At 57.1% G+C, this 27,612-nt stretch overlaps 3 protein-coding genes across 6 annotated transcripts in view; 1 reads left to right on the forward strand and 2 right to left on the reverse strand.

The window, feature by feature from the left end:
* Cacna1h (calcium voltage-gated channel subunit alpha1 H) overlaps positions 1-13,473 on the forward strand; it is a 59,530-nt gene extending 46,057 nt beyond the window's left edge. For 2 of the 4 annotated variants that reach the window (XM_006978802.4, XM_076577524.1), the window contains exons 15-35: positions 179-269; positions 598-806; positions 1,799-2,221; positions 2,710-2,810; positions 2,972-3,095; positions 3,176-3,244; positions 3,339-3,523; positions 3,724-3,850; positions 4,042-4,167; positions 4,271-4,360; positions 4,573-4,765; positions 6,325-6,476; positions 6,954-7,063; positions 7,211-7,344; positions 7,574-7,644; positions 8,829-8,907; positions 9,854-9,975; positions 10,107-10,352; positions 10,438-10,606; positions 10,778-10,926; positions 11,645-13,473. In XM_006978802.4, the coding sequence (XP_006978864.1) occupies positions 179-269; positions 598-806; positions 1,799-2,221; positions 2,710-2,810; positions 2,972-3,095; positions 3,176-3,244; positions 3,339-3,523; positions 3,724-3,850; positions 4,042-4,167; positions 4,271-4,360; positions 4,573-4,765; positions 6,325-6,476; positions 6,954-7,063; positions 7,211-7,344; positions 7,574-7,644; positions 8,829-8,907; positions 9,854-9,975; positions 10,107-10,352; positions 10,438-10,606; positions 10,778-10,926; positions 11,645-12,673 (3,999 nt within the window). In that variant the 3' untranslated portion in view covers positions 12,674-13,473. Of the gene's footprint in view, positions 1-178; positions 270-597; positions 807-1,798; positions 2,222-2,709; positions 2,811-2,971; positions 3,096-3,175; positions 3,245-3,338; positions 3,524-3,723; positions 3,851-4,041; positions 4,168-4,270; positions 4,361-4,572; positions 4,766-5,105; positions 5,124-6,324; positions 6,477-6,953; positions 7,064-7,210; positions 7,345-7,573; positions 7,645-8,828; positions 8,908-9,853; positions 9,976-10,106; positions 10,353-10,432; positions 10,607-10,777; positions 10,927-11,644 lie in introns of all 4 variants that reach the window. The other 2 variants (XM_015997530.3, XM_076577523.1) reach the window with 2 other exon arrangements.
* Positions 13,464-17,487, reverse strand: Tpsg1 (tryptase gamma 1). The gene is made up of 6 exons (XM_006978957.4): positions 17,390-17,487; positions 16,751-16,777; positions 15,383-15,554; positions 14,541-14,806; positions 14,071-14,216; positions 13,464-13,972 (listed from the first exon to the last, which is right to left on the reverse strand). Exons 1-6 carry the CDS (start codon positions 17,433-17,435, stop codon positions 13,655-13,657), a joined length of 975 nt encoding a protein of 324 aa, XP_006979019.3. The 5' UTR covers positions 17,436-17,487; the 3' UTR covers positions 13,464-13,654.
* Positions 17,488-21,411: 3,924 nt separating this feature from the next.
* LOC102914947 (tryptase beta-2-like) lies at positions 21,412-23,165 on the reverse strand. The gene is made up of 6 exons (XM_015997533.3): positions 23,117-23,165; positions 22,836-22,896; positions 22,517-22,682; positions 22,142-22,407; positions 21,837-22,000; positions 21,412-21,762 (listed from the first exon to the last, which is right to left on the reverse strand). The coding sequence occupies exons 2-6, from the start codon at positions 22,894-22,896 to the stop codon at positions 21,598-21,600; spliced, it is 822 nt and encodes a 273-aa protein (XP_015853019.3). The 5' UTR covers positions 23,117-23,165; the 3' UTR covers positions 21,412-21,597.
* Between the last annotated feature and the right edge of the window lie 4,447 nt (positions 23,166-27,612).

Consider the following 27,612-nt stretch of genomic DNA (forward strand, 5'->3'; position numbering starts at 1 on the left):
ACAGGGTACAGCCTGGCGTGGAGGCAGTCTCGCCTCGGCAGACCCGCCACATGTTCGCCCTGCAACCTCTAGGCCCATACACACACACACCTTGTGCTCCCAAGCGGATGGCTTGGGCTGGGTGCAGAGGACCCTGCTGTGGGGACTTCACACTGAACCTTGTGTTGCATGGCTTCAGGGTGATGCCACCAGGTCGGACACGGACGAGGACAAGACATCTGCCCACTTAGAGGAAGATTTCGATAAGCTCAGAGATCTTCAAAGCACAGGTGTGTGCTTAGATGGTGTAAACCAGTGATTCTCAACCTGTGGGTCGTGACCCTTTGTGGGGGGGGAGGGGTCACATACCAGATATTCTGCAATCATATATTTACATTAAAATTTATAAGAGTAGCAGAATTACAGTTATGAAATAGCAACAAAAATAAGTTTATGTTTGGGGGTCACCTCACCACAACATGAGGAATTGCATTAAAGGGTGATCACATCGTTAGGAATGTTGAGACCCACTGGTATAGACTGAGGCCGAGTTCTGGCAGGTAGGTTCCTACTGCTGGAACCTCCAGAGGCTGAGACAGCCCCTTCATTCACCCCTAGAGATGAAGATGTACTCGCTGGCTGTGACCCCTAATGGGCACCTAGAGGGCCGGGGCAGCCTGCCGCCTCCTCTGATCACGCACACAGCGGCCACGCCTATGCCTACTCCCAAGAGCTCCCCACACCTGGACGTGGCCCATGTTCTCCTGGACGCACAGCACAGCAGCAGTGGCTCTGTGGACCCCCAACTAGGGGACCAGAAGTCTCTGGTAGGGACCAACCCCAGCCCCTGAGATAAGGGAGGGCCCTCGTGACACCCCAGCCCTCTCTGAGACTGAGAGTCGGGGCCATTCTGTTCCTGGAAGCCAGGGTGGTTATTCCCAGGAGATGACCCCGGAGACCTGAGAGAGGAGTGCATGTGTGTTTTGATCGCTCCTGGTTACAGCTGTGCAGAATTACAGTAGAAGATGAAAGCTGGCCGAGCACAGGGCACACCCGAGAAACAAGGGAACTGACGAAGCCATTTAAAAGTAACCTGGGAAGCTGACAGGCAGGCCAGGCTGAGGGTCCATGGGTCATGGAGGACATTGGCAGCTCACGTCTGTTCACACCCGGAGTGCCTGGTGATAGGTTCCTGTGGCTTCTGAGACCCTGCGAAGGGTCGGGCCCCCGGGTGTACAGAGGCAGCGGCTAGACCACGTGGAGGAGCTTAGGAGATATCTGAGGGCAGTAATCAGGGGAGAGGAGGAACATGAGACAGGTGTGTCGGGTGGAGAAATCCGAGTCCCTGGATTGAGTCACTTACCACAGCCTGGCACACGTCGGTTGCCAAGGGACCCCGAGAGACAGAGAGGGGCCAAGGAGAGCAAGGCTCAGCTCCTGTGAGACCCTGGAGGTGAGGATGAGTCTGGAGATTCCTTGAGTGGTGTGGAAAGCTACAGGGGACCTGGGCTATGGGCCTCTGCAAATCCAGAGCCTGCTCAGAGTCACACTTTGCCAGCCCTGGCCGATCCCGGGCTTTTGCACTAACCATGTCCAGCTGAGTCAGGTATTACCCAAAAACAGAACATTGGTAGTGCCCTGGCAGAGTACTTGCTAGGTGGGGTAGCCATGCGTGGCCAGGCGTGCCACAAGTGTTTCGTAGATACCCATGATGGCAGTTGACAGTAATACCTTGGGAAAGTTCCTCCTATCCCAGAAACGGGGGTGTGTGGTGAACCTCAGGCCTGCGCCAGTCTGCTCACTCCCTGCCACCCCCCAGGCCAGCCTCCGCAGCTCCCCTTGTGCCCCATGGGGCCCCAACAGCGCTGGGAGCAGCCGGCGCTCCAGCTGGAACAGCCTGGGCCGCGCACCCAGCCTCAAACGCCGCAGCCAGTGTGGGGAGCGTGAGTCTCTGCTCTCTGGTGAGGGAAAGGGCAGCACAGATGACGAGGCTGAGGATGGCAGACCCGGCACGGGAAGCCACCCGGGAGCCTCGCCTGGGCCCCGCACCACCCCGCTGCGGCGTGCCGAGTCGTTGGACCACCGCAGCCCTCTGGACCTGTGCCCCCCACGGCCTGCTGCCCTCCTACCCGCAAAGTTCCATGACTGCAACGGGCAGATGGTGGCCCTGCCCAGCGAGTTCTTCCTGCGCATCGACAGCCACAAGGAGGATGCCGCTGAGTTTGATGACGACATAGAGGATGTGAGTGGGTGAAGCAAGGTGGGGCATGGACTGCGTACTCAGAGCCATTTCCATGCTTCTCTGGGAGTGACCAAAGGCAGAGTGCTCCCTAGGCCCATCGTTATCTCAGCTCCTGTCTCAGTGTGGTTCTCAGGGGAAGGGAAGGGAGCAGGGCAGGCGTCAGTCTGTCTGACCCAGGTTCGGAGCTCCCTGCCCCTGGAGGACAGGCCCCCCTCAGGGTCAGGGACTGCCTGGGATTGAAGAAGAGGTGGTCACTACACAAAGCAGCTCCTGTTGGCTGAGGATAGTTCTTCAGGAGCCAGTCAACTCTTCCGCTCCCCTGGCCTCCCTGCAGGGCCACCCTCCCATTGCCCAGGTGGGGAGGGTGAGGCGGAGGGGGCAGGGAGTGGCAAGAAAGGCTGTCCCCGGGGTGGGAGGGTCAGGGTGGCCGGGTGCTAGGAAGCAGCAAGAGGAGACAACCGTGACGCGGAATCCGTCTCTGTCCCCAGAGCTGCTGCTTCCGCCTACACAAAGTGCTGGAACCCTACGCGCCTCAGTGGTGCCGCAGCCGGGAGTCCTGGGCCCTGTACCTCTTCCCACCGCAGAACAGGTGAGCTGGCTTCAACCCAACAACAGCCCCTGAGGCTGCATCCTACCAGGAAGGTAGAGTGAGCCCAGACTAATCCACCCACGGCCAAGCACGTCCCCTCGCGCAGCGAGACTAGACACCGAGTCTGTTTGGGGGTCTTCTGACCTCGGCTGCCTCCTCAGGCTACGGGTCTCCTGCCAGAAAGTCATCGCGCACAAGATGTTTGACCACGTGGTCCTGGTCTTCATCTTCCTCAACTGCATCACCATTGCCTTGGAGAGGCCAGACATCGACCCGGGCAGCACCGTGAGTCCCTGAACGCAGCTGGCCCTCTGGGTGGGACAGGGTCAGGAGGACTTGGACCTCCCACTGGTCTCTCCCCGCAGGAGAGGGCCTTCCTCAGCGTCTCCAACTACATCTTCACAGCCATCTTCGTGGTAGAGATGATGGTGAAGGTACCGCTGTTCCCCTCCCCCTCGGGTCCCCGTCCCACGCTGCCCTGTCCTGGGGACCCTCTGCCAAGCCTGGACATGACTGTCCCTCCCCAAGGTGGTAGCCCTGGGACTGCTGTGGGGTGAACACGCCTACCTGCAGAGCAGCTGGAATGTGCTGGACGGGCTTCTTGTCCTGGTGTCCCTGGTGGACATCATCGTGGCCATGGCCTCGGCGGGCGGTGCCAAGATCCTCGGTGTCCTGCGTGTGCTGCGCCTGCTTCGGACCCTGCGGCCTCTGAGGTGGGGGTGTAGGGGGTGGGGGGGGCACCCATATACATCCAGAGAGGACCCAGAAGCCCAGCCCCACCTTGGCCCCAGCGGTATGGCTCTCCAGCCGCACAGTCACATCCCCTTAGGACCTTTGCGTGTGCCATTGCCTCTGCCCGCTGGTTGCCCTCTTAGACGCGCCCAACGGCGTTAATCCCTCTGCCTGGGCGCAGGGTCATCAGCCGAGCCCCAGGCCTCAAGCTGGTTGTAGAGACGCTGATATCATCGCTCAGGCCCATCGGGAACATCGTCCTCATCTGCTGCGCCTTCTTCATCATCTTCGGCATCCTCGGGGTGCAGGTGTGTGGCCCTGGCTTGTCCAGGGTCTGCCCCACCCTGGGCCTCCGCTCCCCACTGGCGGGGGTGGGTCCTGTCCTCCCTGGTGGGTGGTCAGCACGTCTAGTGTGCAATCCAAGAGGCCTTGAGGTAGGCAGGTCCGTGGGCCGGGGATTGGGCCAGACCCCCCAGAGTTGACAGCTCTTTCCGGTCAGCTTTTCAAGGGCAAATTCTACTATTGCGAGGGCGCAGATACCAGGAACATCACCACCAAGGCCGAGTGCCATGCCGCCCACTACCGCTGGGTGAGGCGGAAGTATAACTTTGACAACCTGGGTCAGGTAGGTGTGGGCGGTGTGCAGTGTGGCTCTGGAGGTATCTAGGGGTGTAGGGGGACATGGCTACAGTCCTACCCTGCCGGTGACCCTTAACCCTGCTTCACAGGCGCTGATGTCCCTGTTTGTGCTGTCGTCCAAGGATGGCTGGGTGAACATCATGTACGATGGTCTTGATGCCGTGGGCATTGACCAGCAGGTGCGCAAGTCTGGGACGGCCCTCGTGGGTCACCTTGAGCCAGTCCTGCCTGCCTTTTGAGATTGGGGGCCGGTCATCTCAGAAACCTTCCCCAGAACTTGGCCCGCCACGGTGCAGGCCACTCTGTCTGACCCTACAGGCCAGTCCCGGGGAGGGCTTCTGGGCAGGAAGGTGGGCGGATGGTCAGGGACCCCCCTTCTTGTGTGCCTCAGCCCGTGCAGAACCACAACCCCTGGATGCTGCTGTACTTCATCTCCTTCCTGCTCATCGTCAGCTTCTTCGTGCTCAACATGTTCGTGGGCGTGGTGGTGGAGAACTTCCACAAGTGCCGGCAGCACCAGGAGGCCGAGGAGGCGCGGCGGCGTGAGGAGAAACGGCTGCGGCGCCTGGAGAGGAGGCGCAGGAGTAAGGCGGCCCCCAAGGTGGAGGGTCGGTACCTGGACGCATGCTGCGTGGCGCCCAGCTCTGGGCCTGCAGGCCCCCGCCCAGACGGCTCTGCACGTGGCCACCTTGCATGGGGGGCCAGGCCTTGGAAGAGGGGCCAACTGGAGTGAGCAGCTGGGGTGCCCCGCCATGACAGGATTCAGGATACCCCGTGAGGGCCCAGGAGGCAGAGGGGACGCTCTCAGACCCCTCGTGATGAATTGGAGAGACAGGACAGTGGGCCCTAGCTTGGGAGCAAGGAGGGCTTCTTCCCACACAGTGTCCCCACCACAACCGCTCAGACATGTCCTTGTTTTTCCAGGCACTTTCCCCAACCCAGGTACCTGCCCTGCTCTGCATGCTCAGCCTGCTGCTACTGCTGCTGTTGCTGCTGCTGCAGTGGGAAAGATGGGTGTCCTAGGCCTCCAGGGGCCACCTCAGGGTGGGCACAAGTGCCAGGGCGCTGCCAGGGGGTGGGAGGAAGGCCAGTGGCTTGCCCGCCAGTGTTCATGTTGCTGCCCCTGCCCTTGCTTGGCCCTCCTCGTGGCTAGCATGTACACACGTCTCTTTGTACCCAGGGGACAAGGTCCATCCTTGTACTCCAGGGCTCCTGGCTGCTCCTTCTGGTGTCCCAGCTGGCTGTCGGCCCCCCTGGCTGCTTGCCTGGAGCTGAGTTTGCTAATGAGTGCATGTTGGGCTGAGAAGCATGTGGGTCCAGGGTGGGATGGTTGCCCATCAGACCCTGCTCTTCCAGGCCTTGGCCTTCAGCCCCTGTGTGTGGTTCTAGGCCGCGGTGGGTTCTGGGGTGCAGGGTGGTTCGAACCCTCACCAGTGGGACCCTTTAACTACACTGGGCTCCCACAAGAGGCCTGCTGCAAGCAGGCACAGCATCTAGTGTAGATAAACCTGTGGGGATGCATGTGGGGAGGGGTACCCCAGGTGGCCTCCTGTCCTGACTTCAGCCACGGGCTCTCTGGGGTACACATCCCAGGCCACAAGTGGTCACTGGTGGCCCCTTGGAGGCTGGGAAGAGCTAAGCCTGAAGGCCAGGGATGGCTTGTATGTCATCTCTGTCCAAGTGGAGCCTGCAGAGCCCAGACAGGGAGCTGCCTCTACCTTAGCAGCAAGATGTCTAGACCCCAGTGTCAGCACGTGGTTGGCAAAGAGGACAGTCCCTCTGTTCCCCAAACTAAGCCACTGAAGAAGGGGGTCTGGGCAGGCACTCAGATAGGGAGGCTGGGGCGGCTCATCCCTCCTGGACACTGTTGGGGGTCCCAGTCCTGCTCCCTGGGTACCGCGGACTCAAAGGTACCTCTTGACCAGAACAGGCCTTTCTAAAAAGGATCTTCCCTCCTCCAACCTGGGACTGGTTCAGGGGCCACCCAGCCAGGTGACTGAGCCATGAGCCTGAGCCATGTCCGTCCACACACTTAGTACTCCAAAATGAAGACAGGGCCTTTGGATGCCAAAGTAGGGTGGGAGGGGATTGCACAGGCAGTCCCTTAGCACCCAGGTTGCTCAGTGGTCCCCCTTTTCCACAGAGGCCCAGCGCCGGCCCTACTACGCAGACTATTCACATACGCGCCGCTCCATCCATTCGCTGTGCACCAGCCATTACCTGGACCTCTTCATCACCTTCATCATCTGCCTCAATGTCATCACCATGTCCATGGAGCACTACAACCAGCCCAAGGTGGCCAGAGGCAGGGGGCTGGACTGGGAAGAACCCCCGCCCCCAACAGGGGTGGGAGGGATGCGGAGCTTGTGTTCCTCCAACCCAAGACTAGGGGCTGAAACTCACCAGGGCCCTGCCTTGCAGATGTGGCCACCAATGCAACAGGGGCTAGCCGGGGACCTCAGGCCTGAGGGCCATTGTCTTTGCTGAAGGGCCTCCCTCTGGGCACCCCTCAGGGAGCACGGGTTCTCTACAGCAGAGTCTTTGGGTGGAAATACACTTGGCCTATGGAAAATGCCATCTATCCATCGGGGCAGGGGACAGCGAATAAATAGCCTGGTCCCTCCCTTTCCGAAAGTCCTCAGCCTGCTCACGGGGTTGTTGGGTGATGACCTCGGGCATGCCACCGGCATCATAGAGTTGGCACTCAGGGAGCAAGGAGATGGGGCAGCGAGGAGCCCCAGGGCACCTCAGCCAGCTCTCCTCTGTCCCCAGTCTCTGGATGAGGCCCTCAAGTACTGCAACTACGTCTTTACCATTGTCTTCGTCTTCGAGGCTGCCCTGAAGCTGGTGGCCTTTGGGTTCCGGAGGTTCTTCAAGGACAGGTGTGTGGTCTCGGAGGCAGGGCAGGTCGGGGCCACAGGTGGCCTGGGACAGGCTGCAGGTGGTAGGGAGAAGGCTCTTTTCCCTTCGGGGTGAGCTGCAGCTGCTCCAAGCCATGGCCACACTAAGCTTCACCCATGGCTGGCCAGGTGGAACCAGCTGGACTTGGCCATAGTCCTCCTGTCCATCATGGGCATTGCGCTGGAGGAAATTGAGATGAATGCTGCCCTGCCCATCAACCCCACCATCATCCGCATCATGCGCGTGCTTCGCATCGCCCGTGGTAGGTGGCCTCTGTGTGCCCTGTCCGGGGTCTCTCTAGGCTGTCAGTAGGAGGCCCCAGACCCAGTAGGAAGTGGACTACAGATAGGCTCCATCTTTAGCTGACGCCTGGGACATCTGCAGCCAGAGAGAACCCTGGACTGTAGATAGGAAGGGAAGGGGACTCGTGTTCAGGGACCCCCGGGCTGTTGGGTCAGCTTGGCCCTGTTGACGTTCGGCTCCTGCCCTAGTGCTGAAGCTACTGAAGATGGCCACAGGCATGCGTGCCCTGCTGGATACTGTGGTTCAAGCTCTGCCACAGGTAGGTTGGAGTCCAGCACCCCTGAAGGCCACCACAAGCCTTCAGGGGAACAGGCTTCAGGGAGGGCATGGCACATGTCCCCTTGCTTGCTTGCTCTGTCCTGAGGCCAGGGTCGTGCCCAGATGTTTGGCTTGGCTGGTCTGGAAGAGGTTGGGAGAGGGCATCCCACCTTGGCCTCAGGCTTTGGGCGAGAGCATTAGTGACGAGGGCCTGCCTAGCTGGTGCACACGGGAGGTAAGGGGCCGCAGTGAGGCCAGCGGGGTCCAAGGTGAGCTTGTCAATGGGCAGAGGACTCTGGTGGTGGCGTTTGAGCCCATGCAGACCAGAATCCTGAATTCATACCTTCAGCCCTGCCCCGGTCCTTCCTATCCCGGGGATTGTAGCCCAGTCTGTACCAAGCAGGAACACACTGGAAGACTTGTACACATGCTCCACAGCCCAACCTGTGGCCTAGCGACCCCTGCACCGGTGCCCATCCTCCAGTTGACAGACCACCAACTCAGCATGTTCCCATCCCCCCAGCTCCCCACTCACTTACTCTGCCCACTGCCACCTCTGGCTCATGTGATCCCTTACACCCATGCACCCACTCTCCAGCCCTCTGTACCACCTGTCTCCATCCAGCCTGACACATGCTGGCCTCAGCAGCATTTGGAGCTGTATCTGAGTCATCTTATACCATGTTTACTGTCCACGGGGTCAGTGATGGAGGCCTGGGAAATGCCTTGAATAGGGGCTGGAGCAGATGCTGGCGTTAGGGTGTTGCAGGTGCTAGGGTTGGCAGATTCTCACGGGTGGTTGTATGAGATGCCCTGCTGACGCTCCTGTCCACCGAGCACCAACCCAGTGTTGGGACTCTGAGGTGTCCTTTCCATGTGGGAGGCACGACCCCTGGAGTGGGACCCCTCTAGGCCTTGAGGGCTAGGCAGGGGGTAGAGCAGCTCCCAGGAGGAATTGAGAGAACAAAGCAGGCATTGGGAACCATGGAGGGAACAGAAGCTAGCTTGCAGAGGGATGCTGAGCCGGGACAGAGATCCTCTGAGGATGGAGATGCCCTAGGCCCTGGAAGGCCACAAGGCGGAGGTGGATCTGTAGCTGGGCCCTCGTCCCCGGGCGGGGAACGGTGGGGCAGGGCAGAGCAGGCCAGCACGGGGCTGACATTGTCTCACTTCTCTCTTGTGTAGGTAGGGAACCTTGGTCTTCTTTTCATGCTCCTGTTTTTTATCTATGCTGCCCTGGGAGTGGAGCTGTTTGGGAGACTAGGTGAGTGTGGCCACTCTGTGCCTCTCCCACAAGGTGATGCTGGTCCCCAGAGAGGTGGCTCCTGTGTCTACCCCACCACACCTCCCCATAGGTTTATAGAGAGTACAGGGTACTGGCCTAGACCAAGTAGTCCACGAGCCTTGTGGTGTGTCCTCAGACTGCCTGTTCACCTCCACCTTGCCAGCCCACTGTTTAAAGCAGGTACACACCTGTGCACACAAGCCCACTTAGAAGCATGCTCCCAGATGTGTGATGCACGTGACCACACTCAAGCCAGCCAGGCAGGGCCACATTCTGGGGGTGAATGTGTGCACTGGAAGACGTGCACATACTGGCACATCCCCATGCCTCACCCTGAACACTGTCCCCAGGAAAGGTTGCCAGCGATGGGTCTTCTGTATTATTACAGCAGACAAGTCTGAGACCTCATTCTGTCTAGGCTAGGGCATGTTGGGAACTGCTTGGCCCTTCCACTAGCTGTGGGGATCTTCTAGGGCCTTCGTGTGCCCCAGTTGGACAGAGGCCATGCAGGTTGTCACAGAATGTTGTCTGCCCACCCAGAGAGCCAAGTCCAGGCACGGCTCCCACTCAGTCATCACACACGTTCACCTCAAGTGTCTACATATCATTTCTTCCCTGCCTCCAAGACTACCAAGACAGGTCTGGGGGCCAGGCTTGGCAGCCAGGCCACCTTGTGCCCCAGAGAACCCCATGGCTTGGTACATACCAGCCACAAGCAGAGAGGCCACGACTAAGGCTTGGGGGTGCTTAGGAACTCAGCTAGTGCTGTCTGCAGAGGACAAGTCTGTGCAGAACAGGGGCCTGGGCCCCAGGCTCCAAACACACACGCCCCAGCCAGTCCCACATGGGACGTCGTCTGCTGACCTTGCCCCAGTCCCACCGAGGCAGGAGTGTGCTCTGAGTGGGCCGGGACTCTTCCTTGCAGAGTGCAGCGAGGACAACCCCTGTGAGGGCCTGAGCAGGCACGCTACCTTCACCAACTTTGGCATGGCCTTCCTCACGCTGTTCCGAGTGTCCACGGGGGACAACTGGAACGGGATCATGAAGGTAATGGCGGGGCTGCTCCTCCCGCCCCTTTTCCTGGCTCCCACGGGCGGGGGCCGGGGCGGGGGTGACAGGGGTGAGGGTGACGGGGGCGGGGGTGACGGAGCCATGACCCACCCTGCTGCCCGCCCCAGGACACACTCCGGGAATGCGCCCGTGAGGACAAGCACTGCCTCAGCTACCTGCCCGCCCTCTCGCCCGTCTACTTCGTCACCTTCGTGCTGGTTGCCCAGTTTGTGCTGGTCAACGTGGTGGTGGCCGTGCTCATGAAGCACCTGGAGGAGAGTAACAAGGAGGCCCGCGAGGATGCCGAGATGGATGCCGAGATCGAGCTGGAGATGGCTCAGGGCTCCGCAGCCCAGCCCCCATCTGGAGCTCAGGTAAGGCTTCCTGGGGGGCCGAGGGTGGTCCCGGGGCTTCTGGGGGGGGCACTGAGGGGCTGATGAGCAGCTTTCCTCACCACAGGAAAGCCCGGGGACCCAGCCGGACACTCCAAACCTCCTGGTCGTGCGTAAAGTGTCTGTGTCCAGGATGCTCTCGCTGCCCAACGACAGCTACATGTTCCGGCCCGTGGCGCCTGCCGCTGCCCCACACCCTCACCCACTGCAGGAGGTGGAGATGGAGACCTACACCGGTACTGTCCCTTTGGGTATGGGTGCTGGCGGGGGCAGCGGGGCAGCGGGACTGGACTGGGCTGGGAGGTTGGGCGGGTGGGCAACGGGACAACGCGGCAGGGAGGGATGGATGGAGGAAAGGTGGGGGCCAAGTCCTCAGGCCACACCGTTCAGATGCATCCCCGCCCCAGGCCCGGTCACCTCCGCTCACTCGCCGCCCCTGGAGCCCCGTGCCTCCTTCCAGGTCCCGTCGGCTGCATCCTCTCCAGCCAGGGTCAGCGATCCCCTTCATGCCCTCTCACCCCGCTCTCTGAGCCTCTCACGGATACTCTGCAGACAGGTAAGGGAAACTCTCATCCCACACTTTGGGGCTCCCCAGGGTCCCTCTTCCCCATTCGGAGTGGTTAGCAAGGCTGCGGCCCCAGAGGACGTGTCCTGCGTGTATCCTTGGCGTTTTCCATCTCCGCTGGGTGAGTCCTCAGCCAGGTGGCTCAGCATCACCAGGCCAGCTGTGGTAGCAGAGCCCCTCATGGGACTCCGAGTCCCTTTCTTCGGCAGAAGCCTCAGGCCCCCACGGTGGCTAATGTGCCTGTACCACCCAGCCTGGTCCATAGCCTCTGCCTGCCCTTCCCCTCAGTTCCCACTACCTGGCACAAGATCCTCTTGCAATATGGAAGCTCTTGGGAACTTCCTGTTCTTGGGGTACACGTTGGGCTTTGGGTATGTGGGGCTCAAGAGTGAGGAAGTGGCCTGGGCCCTGTAAAGTTCTCTGGGCCCTGGAAGACTGTCTTGGAGCTCAGATCCCCCCCCCCCCCAGGCCTCTTCTCCATGTGCCCACAGTGTAGCAAATTCATCCTCTGAAGTCTCACAGGTCGGTGGGTAAGGCTAAAGTCAGGACAGCTCCTGGTCCCACCCAACCCTGAGTCACCAGCCTGGAGGGTGAGAGCCACCCTGGGTATTGCCAACCTTGACCTTTCCAGGGTCCCTGATGGTAAAGAAAGTGCCTGACTGCTGGGTGCTAGGCAGGGTCTTTAACTTGGCTGTCTGTGTCCTTTCAGGAGGCCATGCACACCGAGTCCCTGGAAGGGCAGGTTGATGACCCTGGAGAAGACAGCGTGCCAGACCACACAAAGCCTGCTGAAAACACCTCCACGAGGCAGGTGTCTCTGGGCTCCCCACGACCTGCCAGTGTCCGTACTCGCAAGCACACTTTCGGGCAGCGCTGCATCTCTAACCGCCCTCCCGCCCCGGGAGGAGAGGAGGCTGAAGCAGCAGACCCGGCAGATGAGGAGGTCAGCCACATCACCAGCTCAGCCCACCCCTGGCCTGCTACAGAGCCCCCCAGCCCAGAGGCCTCCCCAACAGCCTCCCCTGCTGCCAAAGGGGCAGTGGGCAGTGGGCGGGACCCACACAGGTTCTGCAGTGTGGATGCTCAGAGCTTCCTGGACAAACCAGGCCGGGCGGATGCACAGCGGTGGCCCTCTGTGGAACTGGATAGTGGAGACAGCCACCTAGAGTCCGGGGAGGGAAGGGGCCGGGCCTCAGAGCTTGAGCCCGCTCTCGGAGCACGGAGGAAGAAGAAGATGAGCCCCCCCTGCATCTCCATTGACCCTCCCGCTGAGGATGAAGGCTCCTCCCGGCCCCCTGCGGCCGAAGGTGGCAATACTACCCTGAGGCGCCGAACCCCGTCCTGCGAGGCTGCCCTCCACAGGGACTGCCCAGAGTCCACAGAGGGCCCAGGCACTGGAGGGGACCCTGTAGCCAAGGGTGAGCGCTGGGGCCAGGCTTCCTGCCGAGCAGAGCACCTGACTGTCCCCAACTTTGCCTTCGAGCCTCTGGACATGGTGGGACCTGGTGGAGACTCTTTCTTGGACAGTGACCAAAGTGTGACCCCAGAACCCAGAGTTTCCTCTTCGGGGGCTGTAGTGCCTCTTGTACACCATGAAACTGAACCTTCTGTGCCCTCTGGTGACCCCCCAGAGAAAGGGCAAGGACTGTACCTCACTGTGCCCCAGACCCCCTTGAAGAAACCAGGGTCTCCCCCAGCCACCCCTGCCCCAGATAACAGTGGAGATGAGCCTGTGTAGATTGGGCTGCGTATACACAGGGATTTGGCATCCAGGTTGGTGGCTCCCTGCAGGGTGGTAACCCCAGTCAGGGCCATGAGTGGACCCCGGCTCAGGCCCTACTGAGGCAAAGGGACCCGGAGATGTCATCCCGGGAGAGGCAGCAGACATTCAGTCTCTGCACCATGATACAGGAGCAGCCTCGGGCCCCACGAGCCTCCCTCGTGGTGATTCAGGTTTGGGTTTTTCTGAGTTTTAACCACCACCATCTGAAGTCGTACCAGGACCAGGTCAGTTAGTCTCAAGAGGAGAGGCTACATCCTGGGAAGGACCAGAAACTCCTCGTGGGCAGGAGGGCACCACAGATCCATCCATATGACACAGAGTTCCATAGGGAGCACGCGCTTGAGCCCCTTGTGCCCTGGTGGGCAGACACTTGGTCCTGTAGCCACCACATCCCATCTCACCTTCGTTCACAGTCCTGTTCCTGTCCATCACTCGGCATTCTTCCTCTCACACTACCCTATTCCATCCTCCTAGATGGTCTAGAAACCTTTCGGTGACCCTGGGAAGGGCCACATCACCAAGGAGTACTGGCCCGTGCAATAAGACATCACAGTCCCAACTGAGCGGGGCTTCCCATTCCATCCCAGGCCTCTGGCCCCGACATTCATCTGCCATCCGTTTGCTTTGTCATCTGTTTTACACATTCAGGTTCAACGTCGCAATAATCTGATGCAGAAAACTTGGCTTCCTAAGTCAAAGATAAGGGGAGGGAAGGGGCAAAGCAAAGCTGAATAAACACTAACTTATTTAAGAAATACGCTTGGAGCCGGGCGGTGGTGGCGCACACCTTTAATCCCAGCACTCAGGAGGCAGAGCCAGGCAGATCTCTGTGTGTTCGAGGCCGGCCTGGTCTACAGAGCCAGGACAGGCACCAAAACTACACAGAGAAACCGTCTTGAAAAACAAACAAAAACCACTTGGGTTGTGACACCTGAGTCAGAGGTCTGAAGTTGGGTGGGAGGTGGAGCCTAGCCAGGATTTCCCCAGCCAGCACTTGACCAACAGGACTCCAGAGACCAGCAGCAGGAGGAGGCTGGGCAGGAAGAGGCCAGCCAGAAGGGGAATCCAGGCAGGCCCTCGTATTCCCGAACCCCCCAATTGTGGGATATGGCGATGGATCCAGTTCACGTAGGCAGTGACTCGAGCGTAGACACCGGGCCGGTCAGGGCGGCCGCAGCCCTCACCCCAGCTGACCACGCCAGCTTGCTGCCAGGTCCCAGCCACCTGGCAGACTAGTGGCCCTCCAGAGTCATCCTGCAGGCCGGGTCAGAATGAGGATGGGATACCAAAGACTTGGGGAGCCCCGCCATGCCTCAGGCTGTGCGATCCCGCCGTGCTCCCAGCCAGCTCACCTGGCAGGCGTCCCCAGGGCCCTGGGCGCACAGCATGTCCGGCTGGATGATGGTGCCGTTGGGGCTGCTGTAAGCCTGGCTGCAGGTCTCTACATCCACCACAGAGACTTCTGCCTCCTGCAAGTTGTACGGAGGCTTCAGAGGCTCTGAGAGAAAAAGAAAGTTCAGGAGGAAGCTGAATAACCAGCCCTACAGTGCTGGGAGTGAGCAAGTGGCGGGCACATCCCTCCTGCAGTGATCAACCCCACCCCACTCGACCCGGTGCTGGCCTTGTCAACCCCAGTCTGTCGGTCAGACTTGTGGATCTTGGCAGAGACCAATATGTGATTGGCTTTTAGGAGGAACAGATGTGGCCACTAGGAGCCAGTGGTAGCACCAGTACCTCCTGCTCCCCGCCCCCCCACCCTGCCCCCAGGTGGCCCTTGCCATCTCTTACCCCATGGGAGCGGGTTTCGGAAAGTGCTCCTTACCTCCCTCCCGTATATGGCCCCAGCCTGTCACCCAGCACCGCATCCCTGGGTAGAAGTCAGTTGAGGCCTCTGGGAGGCACACAGGCTGGACCCAGCTGGAGAGGGCCACAGGGGTGCCCAGCTGCACCAGGGCAATGTCTCCACTGGACCCTGGTGGTCCTGGGGGGCTAGAGTACAGGATGATCTGCTTTACAGTGGAGAAGTGGGGAGACAGGGTGATCTTGAGCTCTCCCAAGTGCACCTGGTAATCAGATGAGTTCACAGACCTGGGAAGTGGGGAGAGATGTTAAGTGAACCCCTAAACGACGACTAACCTCCCCACCACCCACCTCTGCCAATATCCAATGTCCCACTTGTCCTCAGCTCTAGGCACAGAAACAGCTACTGTGTACCCTGGGCCTGAGCCTGGCAGTGCCTCACACCTCAGAGCCCAAGACAGCAGCCTGGGGTCCTGCCACCTCTGGCTGGAAGGTGTCCAGCAGGCTGGGGGCCAGCAACTGTCCCAAAACAGGGAACAGCAGTTCCAGAATCGTGCAAGATACGTAGAAGCGCTTTGCGCTGACTAGGTTTAGGATACCTCCCAAATACACGCTGGTTAGGTGGTCAGGATCACTCTCAAGATCCGTGGTGGTTAAGGGCTCCTTGCCATGCACTGGCAGATGTGGGAGGGGGGACCCCCACCCCCGCTGGGGCTGCACACTGCCACTTCAGGTGGGTGGACCTCAGTGTGGTTTTCTTTATTGAAGAGGAAATCTTGGACGCAAGGATGTGAGTCACAGGCTAAGCTGTTTGCTGTCACTGCCCCGTAAACCCAGGCAGTCAGGCCTCCTCAGGTCACTCACCCAGAGAAGCAGTGGGCTGCTGTGAGCACCCATTCTGGGCTGAGCAGGGACCCTCCACACACATGCACCTTCCGCAGACGGAGGCTAGCTTGCCATGGCCATGTGCCAGCTGAGGCAGCATGGCCTCCCACAATTCGACTTCCTGCATGCGAAACCTGGGGCTGGCCACACCCTGATCCAGAGGAGGCATGGGTGGCTAGGGAATCCCAGAGACTGGCATTCTGCCCAATGCCTCCCCTCTAGGACCTCCATGATTCCCACTCCTTAGTATCTTGGGGAATCCCAATGTCTCTCCTCCCCACCTGCTGGTTCCCCTCCCCCCCCAGAAGCACTGTGGGTGCAGGAAATGACAATGCCCTAAAACAGTGGTTCTTAACCTTCCTAATGCTGCGACCCTTTAATACAGTTCCTTCTGTTGTGGTGACCCCCAACCATAAAATTATTTTCATTGCTACTTAATAGCTGTAATTTTGCTACTGTTAGGAATCCCAATGTAAATATCTTATATGAAGATAGTTTTAGGCGACCCCTGTGAAAAGGTTGTATGACCCCGGAAGGGGTCACAACCCACAGGTTGAAAACCACTGCCTTAGAAGCAGTGAGTCCGGGGATCTTGGTGTCTGAACACTTCCCCATAGGGTATAGCAGGCCTCTTAGAGAGATGGTTTGGTGGACTGGGGCAAGCAGCTTACTGCCTGGAGTTGAGGGCTTGAGAAAGGGCTGAGAGTCCTGGGAGCTATGAAGACCCAGGAGGATGGGGTGGGGAGGGGTGCCTCCCTGGTGAGAATGGGGTTTCTTTTTAGACTAATGTTTGGAACTAGATAGACATAATATCACAAAACACTGGAAATGTGTTAAACGCCACCAGATGCTACACTGTATCGTGGCTAAATTTGATGTAAATTTCACCTTCATTTTTTGAATGAAAAGCAGAGGCCACCCCACAGGGAAGGGCTTCACTCTCAGTCTGTACGACAGAGTGAAATCGGAAATTGGGTCCACGCTGATAGAAGAAATAGAAGCAGACTGCATCCCTTACCCCAGAACACCAGGTAAGTCCTAAAGAAGGCTAACAAGATGCCCCGCGTCTCTCTCCCAAGAGCAACATCAGCAGAAGAATCGGGCAGACTGCAGGGCCAGCAGGTTGCACAGAGATGCAGAGTAGCTCTCGAAGATACAGAGGAGGTGCAGAGGTACAGCTTCCCAGGTGAGGCTGGCCTGTGCTCCATCAGCCAGGACACCAGAGATGCCCGTGCTGAGTACATGGCCTCCCCAGACCAGGCCACCCTTCCCCCACCACAGACTGTCCCTCTGTGGTCTGCGTGCCAGGACCGGTCTCTAATTCCGAAACATCTGTTGGGCACATACCTGACTGCAGAGCCTCCTGAGAGATACCTGAAGGATGGAGACAGAAGGATTAAGGGAGCTGCCCATGGGAGTGACTCTGGTCCCGTGGGCCTAAGCATTGTCCCCACAATGTCCCAGGGTGGCCCTAAGGTGAATGTTCCTGCCCTGAGCAGCTAAAGCTAGGGTCTAGCCGGATAGGTGGGGCCTAGCCAGGTGGAAGTGGCCTGGCCAGCTGCCATCCTAAGCCCAGGGTAGAGTGGAACCAGCCATGGGCCATAAACAACAGCTGGGAGGCACTGAGTACTGCCCCAGCCTTGCCCCTCACAACCTCTAGGTCCTCCTGAGGAGGGTCTCACCAGGGTCTGGGCCTATGGGTGTCCCCCACACCCACACTCCAAGCCACTGTCCCCAGCAATAATGGCCAAGCTAACCAGTTGTGGGGCCCAGGCAGAGCAGAGGCCCATCATGAAGAACTTGGTTTTTGCTCCCCCTAAGCTCAGACTTCAAAGCACCCAGATCCCTCCACAGGGCTCCCAATGCTCTCAGAGCTCCAGCTGATGGAACATAAGGTGGATCCAGGGGAAGGGCCTGGGAGGAAGCAGGCCCACTCCCACCCCAGAGCAGGATACAAATACAAATACCCCAAGCCAGCTCACTCACCAGGAACAGCCAGAAGCAGTAGGAGGCCACGGGGCCCCAGAGCCATGGTGTCTGCCCACAGCAGAGACAGGACCCCCCCTCCCCCTGCCCGCCCAGGACCTGCCAGCATGGGGTGGGGTAGGAATGGCCTCACCCCTGCTGCAGGTCTGGAGGGAGGAGGATACAGGCTCCCCACCTGATCCTGTTGCACACACACCACAGGGAGGAGCTGTCAACTGCGTTTGTCTCACACAAAGGCTACACCCAGCCTTGGCAGCAAGGGCAGAGTTCAAGGACATGGAAAATAACAGGAACAGAATGGGGCCCAGCTGTCCCCACTACAGCCCGGGCAGGCTTCTCTTCCCCCAGTGTGGAGAGGAGGCCTTGCAGCCTTGGTTCTCAGGGCATGCTTCTCCCATTCTCCAGATCCTCAGCCTCCAAGGCTCCTCAGAGAGGCCCAGCCCTCTAGGGTGGCACATCCTCCTCTGTGTCCCTGTTCTCATATCCAGCCTGGAGTCTCCTGACCCCACCCCAGGTAAACAGAATCAGAACCCTGTGCAGGGCTTCTGGTCTATCTGGAGCCTAATGGTCAGCTGACCCAGGGGTGCGGCCAGAGTCAGGAACTTCTCCCAGCTCCAAATCACAGGCCAGGGTTGGAGGGTCTCCCTGATACTTTTTAGGTAAGGAGTCCCCAATTGGATGTAGAGAAACTGGCTGTAGAGGGTGGCTCATTCCTTCTTCGGGATGTGTGACATCACAGGGCAAATTGTGCGTGCTTCGTGCCCACCTGTCCTGCGGCTCAAGAGAGCATGCTCAATGTTTGACCTAGTGTCAAAGAAGCATGCTCTCAGCCCACCCCGTGTGACTGGCCTCCCTCGGGGAGCTGCATACCTCAGAGGGGACTGTTGAGAACATAGGACCTGCCTGCCAGTTCATCCCAACATAGGGCAGGCAGTGCAGGGAAGGGAACCACGTGTTCTTAGGACTATCCCAGCCAACCCAAGGAGCCTGGCGTCACTCAGGTTTTCACAGAATCAGATCCTGAGTCTTGACCCTCTGAACTATCCCCAGGTCCCCACAGGAGAGGACTCCAGGACCCTTACCTGTCCCACCTCCTTTTGCTTTTGGTATCTCCCCACCTGCATACAACCCTGTTCCCCGGCTCCATCAACACTCACTCCAGGTCTGCTATCCAGACTAAAGCTCCATCCATGCAAGACAGGAGTGAGTGAGTTCTGTTTCCACCTGGCAGAAAAGCAAAGGGACAGGCAGCCTGGCCCTAGAGACACTCCACACACTCACACACACACAGAGAGAGAGAGAGAGAGAGAGAGAGAGAGAGAGAGAGAGAGAGAGAGAGAGAGAGAGAGAGAGAGAGAGCCAGAGTCTCCCATAACTGATCCAGAGCTGAGAGCTACATCTGTCTAAAGTAGCCTGCTCAGCTGGGTACTGGCCTCTGGCTGAGACAGAGGGTTTGGACCCTGCCCTGAAAGCTCTCAGAACTGACCCCTGCAGCCCATGGCCGGAGATGAAGCCAGTGACCACTTTTATCTGTCAACTGACTCCGAGCTGAGCAGAGCTGCTCTGCCAGGGTCAGATAAGGAGAAAGCCCATCAGGAGGCTAGGCTGCTCTCCCCTCCCACCCTTCCTCCTCACCCCTTGCCTGGCCCTAGATGCTTCTCACTAGGATCCTGGTCCATCTCCGACCCTGCATGGCCTCCACTGAAGGATGGCTAAAAGCACTTATCAGACAGAGTGTCATCACCTACCAGGCAGGATCCACAGTGACCCTGAGAGAGTGAGATGGGTGGCATGGAGGAACAAGGGACCGAGTTCCAGCTTTACCTTTTATTTTTGTGGTGGATGTGTATTATGTTTGACATTAAAAATTAAAACTAAGAAGATGGCCAGAGAGATGGCTCAGCAGTTAAGAGTGTGACACACACACACACACACACACACACACACACACACACACACACAAACACACACATACACACACACACATCAGCACCACCACCAAAAGATGGTACCAAGCACTGGATGAGACAACTGACTTCATTTCCCCATCAAGGATGAGGGCTCTACCCAAGCAAGGGAACGGTCAGCCCTCAGCAGTAATTGTAAAGTCGTGGATGTCACCCGACACCAGATGTTACCTCCAATACAGCAGCTGAATCAAGACAAGGGGGGCAAAGGGGCAGCATTGCTGCATATGATTGTGAAACATAAGTGACATTCCAACAGGGAATGGCTGCTCCAGTGAGGCCCACTCTCCAGCCAACAGCTCCCTTCAGCTGAATGTTCCAGAAACAGGCATTTGTGTGAGTAAGAATAGCCATGAACACCCAAATCCCAAGAGCCTCAACTGAGAGCCCCTCAAAGTAAAGTCCACTCTAACAGCCAGATGTGCCACTGCATGAATTTTTTGTTTTTGTTTTTGTTTTTCGAGACAGGGTTTCTCTGTATAGTTTTGGTATCTTACTGTCCTGGATCTCACTCTGTAGACCAGGCTGGCCTCGATTCGCCTGGCTCTGCCTCCCGAGTGCTGGGATTAAAGGCGTGTGCCACACCAGGCGAAATTATTTTTGAGCTTTATTCTTTTAGGATGGGGTCTCACATATCCCAGGCTGGCCTCAAACTCAATTTGAAGACAAGGATGACCTTGAATTCTTGGTCTGCTCCCACCTCTCCAGTGCCAGGATTGCAGGGGTGTACTACCACACTTGCTTATATTGATGGTGGAGATCGAAGCCAAGGTTCCCTGCCTGCTAGTCAAATACCACCAACTGAGTTACACCCCCAGGCCCCACCACGTGGGATTCTGGGCAGCAGAGGCAGTAATGACGTGGACTCTATGCAGAGTGTGATGAGAAGGCAGGATGGCAAGGAGTTCCTATCAGGGCAGTCACGGAGCCGTCAATGAGACAAAGGAGATGCCTTTTGCCACTGCAGGGTGAAGATGGCTGAGCAATACCTGCAGAGGGTGGGGGTGCACTGGCCATGCTTTATCTCCTGGGCCGGCTGCAGTGAGTCGGGCTTCCCTCTATATGGGTCTTTATTTATTTATTTATTTATTTTTAAGATTTATTATGTATATACAACATGTATGACTGCAGGCCAGAAGAGGACACCAGATCTCATTACAGATGGTTGTGAGCCACCATGCGGTTGCTGGGAATTGAACTCAGGACCTTTGGAAGAGTAGTGCTCTTAACCTCTGAGCCATGTCTCCAGCCCCTACATGGGTCTTTTAAGGTGTCCATGCTGTTCTCCATGTCTTAAGGACATGATGTCTCTCACATGAACGAAGGCAAGGTGATGGCCAGTGGGTAAAGGTGCTGACTGTCAAAGCCTGAGGACCTGAGTTGGATGCCCAGAGTCCTCGTAAAGGTAGAAGGAGAAGGGCCGGCCGGTGGTGGCGCACGCCTTTAATCCCAGCACTCGGGAGGCAGAGGCAGGCGGATCTCTGTGAGTTCGAGGCCAGCCTGGTCTACAGAGCAAGATCAGGACGGGCACCAAAACTACACAGAGAAACCCTGTCTCAAAAAATACCAAAAAAAAAAAAAAAAAAAAAAGTAGAAGGAGAAAACTGACTGTCCAAAGTTGTCCTCTGGCCTCCACACTCGCACCTTGGCATGCACATATATTATACAAGCACATGTTTGTTTTTGTGGGTTTTTTTTTAAGACAGGGTTTCTCTGTATAACAGCCTTGGCTGTCGTGGAACTCCCTTTGTAGACTAGACTGACCTCAAACTCACAGAGATCCTCCTGCCTCTGCCTCCCGAGTGCTGGGACTAAAGGCGTGCGCCACCACTGCCCAGCAAACAAGCGTCTGTTTGAAATGTGTTTAAAATACGTTTTGAAAGTGAGCTTGTGTGGAAAGAGGTTAGTCCCGGGGACAGGGCCTGGTAAGAGGCCCAACCCCACTACGGTATGCCAGTCACGTGACTAGGACCCCACAGCAAGGGCATCACAGCCTGGCCAAGGTACTCCATTTGCCCCCAGTGACACCCACAATGAGGAGAGCAACCCCCATAGCTGTTTGCATGTACTTTAATGAGTACCCTGTGCGGCCATCTGGGGTGGGAAGCAGAAGGGATGGGGGTGGCCAGGGGCTCAGAGGGACAGGGGAGGCAGAAGGACAGGAAGGTGGAGGTTCCACCTGGGCAGGAAGCATCCAGTTCAAGACAATAGGGCCTGGTTCTCCTCTGACCTGGAAGCAGCTCAGGAGTTCTCAGGGACGTAGTGGTGGATCCATCCCAAGTAGTACGTCACCCGGGTGAAGATGCCAGGATGGTTGGGCTGTGCACAGCCCAGACCCCAGCTGGCCACACCTGCTTGCAGCCAGGCATCCTTGACTTGGCAGACCAGCGGCCCCCCTAGGTCACCCTGGGGAAGACAGGGGCTAGTACTCCATATGGAGACTGCATGGGGTGGGGGACCAGGGAGGACACAGGACCCACCTGGCAGATGCCACTCCCAGGACTTCCAGCACACAGCATGTCATCAAGGACAATGCGAATGTTGTCCCCTGTGTAGAGGCCAGTATGGTACTTCTGATCACAGAGGCTGTTTTCCACAATGGGCACCTTCACTTCCTTCAGGGGATAGGGCGGCGGGAGGGGCACTGGGGTGAAAGAGATGCAGCATTTGGGGGAAGCTCATCAGGGACTGGCCAGCCTTGGGAACCCCTGTCCACCCTCCAATGTTGGGGCTGGGTGAAATCTAGTCCCTGCCCAACTAGCTGGCAGCCATCCCTGACACATACCAGCATTATTAATGTCACCCCAGCCTGTCACCCAGCATGATGTCCCTGAAGGGAAGGTCTCCGCGGCAGAAGGCAGGGATATGGGGTGGACATGGGTGGAGACATTCACAGCGTCCTTGAGCTCCAACAGAGCAATATCTGCCCCAGTCTGAACCAAGTAGTAGTTGGGGTGCACAATGATCCGGTTCACAGGCAGGAGTTGGTCCTCGTAGTATAAATGCTGCTCACGAAGCTGCACCCGGAGGAGCTCTGGGCTTTGGATGTCCCTGGAAGAATACAGCCCTGTTTGGGAGGCTCTGAACACTGAGGACTGTGGGAGAAATCTTGACCCCCCACCCCACTCCGCACCCCCGTGTCAGGCCCAGGCAAACTCACGGTCCCACACAGTGTGCCGCAGTGAGCACCCACTGTGGGTGGATGAGGGAGCCTCCGCAGATATGTATCCAGTAACTGGACTTTAATCTCAGGCTCACTTGCCAGCGCCACTTGCTCCTAGATGCCTCCTGTCCTCCCACAATGCCCACTCGCTGCTCAGCTGGGCCTGCAAAAGGACAAGGGGACAACCTCAGCATCCTGGCTTGCTCCTCCCTGTACAGGAGCAACTATCCCTGGGATCCTCCACATTCTCCCATAGCCTGTGGCCTGTGAAGGTCAGAGAGAGAGAGAGACAGGGAGGGCTCAAGACACAACTCACGAGGGGCGGCACGCAACAGGCTGGCCAGGAGGGACAGCACCAGCAGCAGCGGCTTCAGCATCTGGAAGAGGCGAGGAATTCAGCTTGAGTCCAGCTGGGAGACAGGGCTGGACTGGGGTTAGCAGAGAATCGAGTCCAAATGGAGCCAGGGCCCGTGAAATGGAGAGTAGGTTCAGCCGGGGAGTCTGGGGTCTGGTGCTCCAGGTCACTAAGGTCACAAGCTTGGTCACTCTGCTTCAGGGTGATGAGCAGATGCCAGGGGCTCTGGGAAAGGACTTTACCTTGGCGGTCTCTGCTGCTCTCTACTCTGCCTGCTGTCCTCTGTCTGCCCTTTTATTTTCCCAGAGCAGAGTTCATGAGAGGAGGGGCATACCACCCTCCAATCCAGACATGAAGGAAATGATTTAGATCAAAGGCCCCCATGGAACAATGACCCCACCACCAAGATGACCTTCTGAGTCCCACAAGTCACAAGATTGAGCGCAGCAGACCAGCGACACATGCCCCGCATGGGGTTTTGGTGTTTCAGGCTATTGGAAGGCAGAGTTCTGAGATCCAACTGGTCTCTGCTCAGGGTCCACCAGGGCTGCTGTTGGTATTGGAGATTCCAGGGGGTCCCACCATGGGCAGAGCACTGCACACTGAGGGTCCCTCTCAGCTGAGTGCCCTACATCATTGAGATGACAGTCCTTCCAACTGTTGAGATGAGGACCCTGTCCCTTGCCCAAGGATTCAGAGGAGGTCTCAAAAAACCTCCTAGCTCAGTGTCACCTATAATGACAAGTTGACACACTCTAACACATTTCCCAAGAGGGATATGAACAGGAGATCGTAGTGTCTGTGAGCTACCCCAAAAGGAGTAAGGGTAACAGTGCCATTCATCTGAAGTCCCCCGAGTCCTCAGGCTCAGGCTCAGCTTTCCTGGACAGTTTTAGGGAGAGGGTCACATGAGGGACCTTGTCAGAATAGGAATCAGCCTTGTCAGGGAACAGGACCAAGTGTCCGAGCCCAAGGGACCCTGCTCCCCCATCAGACCCAGCTCTACAGATAAATCCCGCAGTGTGTCCTGGGCCTTATCTGCCCCGCTCTCCTGATATGGAAGGCTGTTTATCGGGCATCTGATAAGCTGAGCATTTCATCAAGCATTTCATCAGTAAGGGGCAACTCTAGCAGAGGAAGAAAACCTAAGAAGAGGCTACCAGCCTCCTCCCAGAAGACACTCCACCCTAGCCAGCCCTGTACCCCTCCAGGACCAGGATGACCACTGTCCTGCCTGCCCATCCACCCCGCCACCTGGCTCCTCTGGCCTGCAGGTCAGGGGTTACAGCCCTCTCCTCACCTTGAGCTCTAGTCCATCACCAGCGTGGTCCCCACTGCCGCCGCCTGGGTTTCTCTGAGGACTGCTCGGCCCTATTCTCTGCACACCCCAGAGGTATATTCAACTGGGACATATTCCTTGGACAGCACAGGGCAGGCAGGCTCCCTCTCTAACAAGATGCCCCCAGCGTTCTCAAACAGGATGCTGTCAAGATGGAACCGCAGGAATCCAGAGGTGTCAAGGAGAGGTTTTCCTAGGGACACACAGGAGGCTCCAAGCCTGGAGGGCCAAGAGGGGTTAGGCCTGCCAGCACCATTGAATCAGGGGCTGTGGATCCGGGTACTCCAAGGAATTGATTGGTTCAGGCCCAAGAGATTAACCAGTTAGGAGCTCATGTAAGGAGGTGAGCGTGGTGGCCCACACAGGTGTAATCCCAGGAGGATGGTTGAGATCTGGATTACACAGCAAGATCCTGGCTTGAAACAAAAATCAAAGAGCAAGGCTTAGCCCGGCGGTGGTGGCGCACACCTTCAATCCCAGCTCTTGGGAGGCAGAGGCAGGCGAATCTCTGTGAGTTTGAAGCCAGCCAGATCTACAAATGAGTCCACAACAGTCAGGGCTACACAGAAAAACCCTGTCTCAAAAAAACAAACAGAAAAAAAAAAAAAAAAAAGCAGGGCTTTCTCGATTTCTCAGCCTCGCAGATGCCGAGAGAATGTGTTGCTAGTATCTCTCTACCCTGGAATCTGAAGAGAAATTTCTCCCTCAAAATGAGGATGATAGATAACATGATCTAGATCGGCATCAAGGATGTTCTAGAAGCGGAAAGCTCTATAAATGTGAACTTTCCAAATGTAACTGAAATAATGGATGTGTTAAAGTAACCACAGAACAAGACAGCTAGTGTTAGCAAATAGTATTGGCTTCTGAGTTTATTTTCCAATTGCAGAACCCTCAGGCTTTCCTATGCCACAACCATCTGGAGTTATCTGCAAAGCCTGGTTTGTGCCTCATGCCACACTTGTCAGTGTCTCCAGAAGAGGGCATACCAGACCAGGGAGGAGATTGTGGGCCACCCACTGGGCCTCCTGCCCAGGTGCCAGACTAACTGGGGCTTCCCTAAGCCACCCCACTCTTACATGGAGGCTATGCAGGGACCTCACGGGCTTGTAATAGAACCCCCCAGGGTGAGCAAGCATAAATGGATGAACCAAGATGGGCAGACCCTCTACATGAGACCGTGGCAGGTAATTGCACTTTAAGCCTCAGTTTCCCCCATGGAAAGAAAGGGCAGGACTACCCAGATTCTGAGCTGGAGGCAGAACCAGGCCTGCTGGCGCTCTAAACTTACCCAGTGCGTGACCTGTGACCTTTGCCCTCCTCTTTGCTTGGAGGAGGGGCAGGAGGGTGATGTAGAACAAGCAGTCCAAGATGGGAAGGAAGTAAACCTGGGGACCCTTTAGGGGAGAATTGTGACCAAGAGCTTGCAGTTTCCGTTGTAGCTATAGAAACATGGATATGAGGCGTGAGTGCGTGAGCGTGGATGTTGTGCACATCCACGTGTGTGTTGTAGAGCGATGACCTGCCAGCCTGATGCCAGCATCTTCATCAGAACAGCTGTAACTGATTACAAGAGCCTCCGAGATCAGGCTTGACTGTTGATTCCTCCATAGAAGGAGGGATAGGGAGGGTCATTGGTCTCTCTGGCCATTGATTTGTATGCAGTTGTACCCCAACTGCACATAGCCCCATGGGTTGTGAAGGTATTACTATATATAGAACATAGCAGGTTAACTGGGGGAGGGGGAATGTTGAGGCGAGAATGTTAGATGTACAGCTGCTTTGGGGTCACGTCCCCTCCCATAAGTAATCCTCTATCTACATTCTGTACCCAAGTCCAAGAAACACACTGGCTCCCCAAGTCTGACTTCGGAATTATAATTTGGTTCGTCGTTAGTGCACTTATGAGGAGGGGGTTGGAGTTTGTTTAAATCTCCCCAGAGAAAGAGCCCACTTGACAGTGTGTGTGCCCGTGTGCACCGCATCAGCACATGTATGTGTCTGTGGGTTGTGTGAGCACACACATGTGTATTTCCTAACGGTGTCCCCTGAGAAGGGACAAAAGTGTGAACCTCAAGAGCTCCATATAGCACCCATCCCCAGGGTCAGCCCGGGGTACAGGGTGAGTTCCCTGCTGGGGCTGGGTTGTCGGATCGCGTCTCAGATAAACGAGATGCAGTGTTGGCCTCCACACCAGCCCCTGGTGGCCCTCAGCCTCTACTCATAAGGCTGTGTTCCATGTGTGACAGTGCTGTGCCACTGCGCACACGCCTCAGCTCCACACTTGACAAGCAGGACCCTCCCTCTCTTGGAGAGTCTTTCATTAGGAGGATGTGCCTCAGGGAGCATGGAATCTGCCTCAGCCAGGAGAGTGCAGCTGTCCCCAGCCCTGGCTACCCCTACCTGGGAACCAGAAATCTGATGTCATGGGGTGGGGGTCAAGGACTCATAGAAATTGGTTATTCTGTGGGTGCCACGGGAGGAGGAGGTCCTTACCTTTCTCAGAAGTTTTCCTCCAGCACTGGGGACCCTGTCTCCTCATTGTCATCCTACCAGATGGAGAGCAGCAGAAGAGTGGCCCTGAAGGGATGCATCTGCCCTCCACCATGGACAAGGCTGGCCAATGTCTCCAACAGAGTCCCATGATAACAGGTGCCCCTGATGGGATGATGCCAGGGTATTTCTCCTCTGTGGGATTGCCCTCAGATCTATAATTGCCATCTAATCACAAAGAGCCTTTGGACAAATGCAGTACATTCACAATAACATCTGGCTCTGGCCAGCAGTCTTGGAGAGTCTGAAGACAGGGGAATACCAAAGGAGAAAATACGAGCATTTGGAAAACCCCATTACAACTCTGCTGTTGACCAGGTATTTAAATCAGGTAGGTTTGTAGGGAGACAAAAGTCATCCAATGACTTAGGGCAACCTGGACTGGGCATTAGAAGACAAGATGTAACTTGTCATCATGGATTCTGGTGTAATGTCATCTCATGGAGGTCAGAGATATGGTCAATTAGACATGCCTTCCAGACCCCAAACTTGCTTATCCTGACACATGTGTGGGAACATGTTACTCCACTCCCTAGCCTCGCTTCCCCGCCTTGCTTTGGAATTTCAGTCTCTCCTGTGGTGGTTTATCCCTTCCTTATGTGAGTGCAGAGTTGGGCTTCTGGCCTCTGGGGCTCTGTCTGAGTTCTTGGTGCTCTGTGTGCGCTTGTGGAGCTTTGTTTCCTCTCACCATGGTTTGTCAGCACCCCACGAGTTTCCATGTCTTGGTGTTTTCATTTCGCGTATCTCTCTGTCTTTCTAGCTTTACCTGTGATTTCTTCTTTGGCCCACTGATTAAGACTGTCTGTGATGGCTGGGCAGTGGTGGCACATGTCTTTGATCTCAGCA

This window comes from Peromyscus maniculatus, chromosome 8, assembly GCF_049852395.1.
Source record: "Peromyscus maniculatus bairdii isolate BWxNUB_F1_BW_parent chromosome 8, HU_Pman_BW_mat_3.1, whole genome shotgun sequence".
Lineage (NCBI taxonomy): Eukaryota > Metazoa > Chordata > Mammalia > Rodentia > Cricetidae > Peromyscus > Peromyscus maniculatus.

Coding starts and splice junctions, on each gene's coding strand:
- Tpsg1 (XM_006978957.4), bottom strand. CDS start 17,435: ATGGCTCTGGGGCCCCGTGGCCTCCTACTGCTTCTGGCTGTTCCTG. Junction 15,555..16,750: donor TCAGGAGGCTCTGCAGTCAG/GTATGTGCCCAA, acceptor CCTCTGGATCAG/GGTGTGGCCAGCCCCAGGTT. Junction 14,217..14,540: donor GGGCCATATACGGGAGGGAG/GTAAGGAGCACT, acceptor TTTTTCTCTCAG/AGCCTCTGAAGCCTCCGTAC.
- LOC102914947 (XM_015997533.3), bottom strand. CDS start 22,896: ATGCTGAAGCCGCTGCTGCTGGTGCTGTCCCTCCTGGCCAGCCTGTTG. Junction 22,001..22,141: donor GGGTGACATTAATAATGCTG/GTATGTGTCAGG, acceptor CTTTCACCCCAG/TGCCCCTCCCGCCGCCCTAT. Junction 21,763..21,836: donor CTGGGAGTGGCATCTGCCAG/GTGGGTCCTGTG, acceptor TGTCTTCCCCAG/GGTGACCTAGGGGGGCCGCT.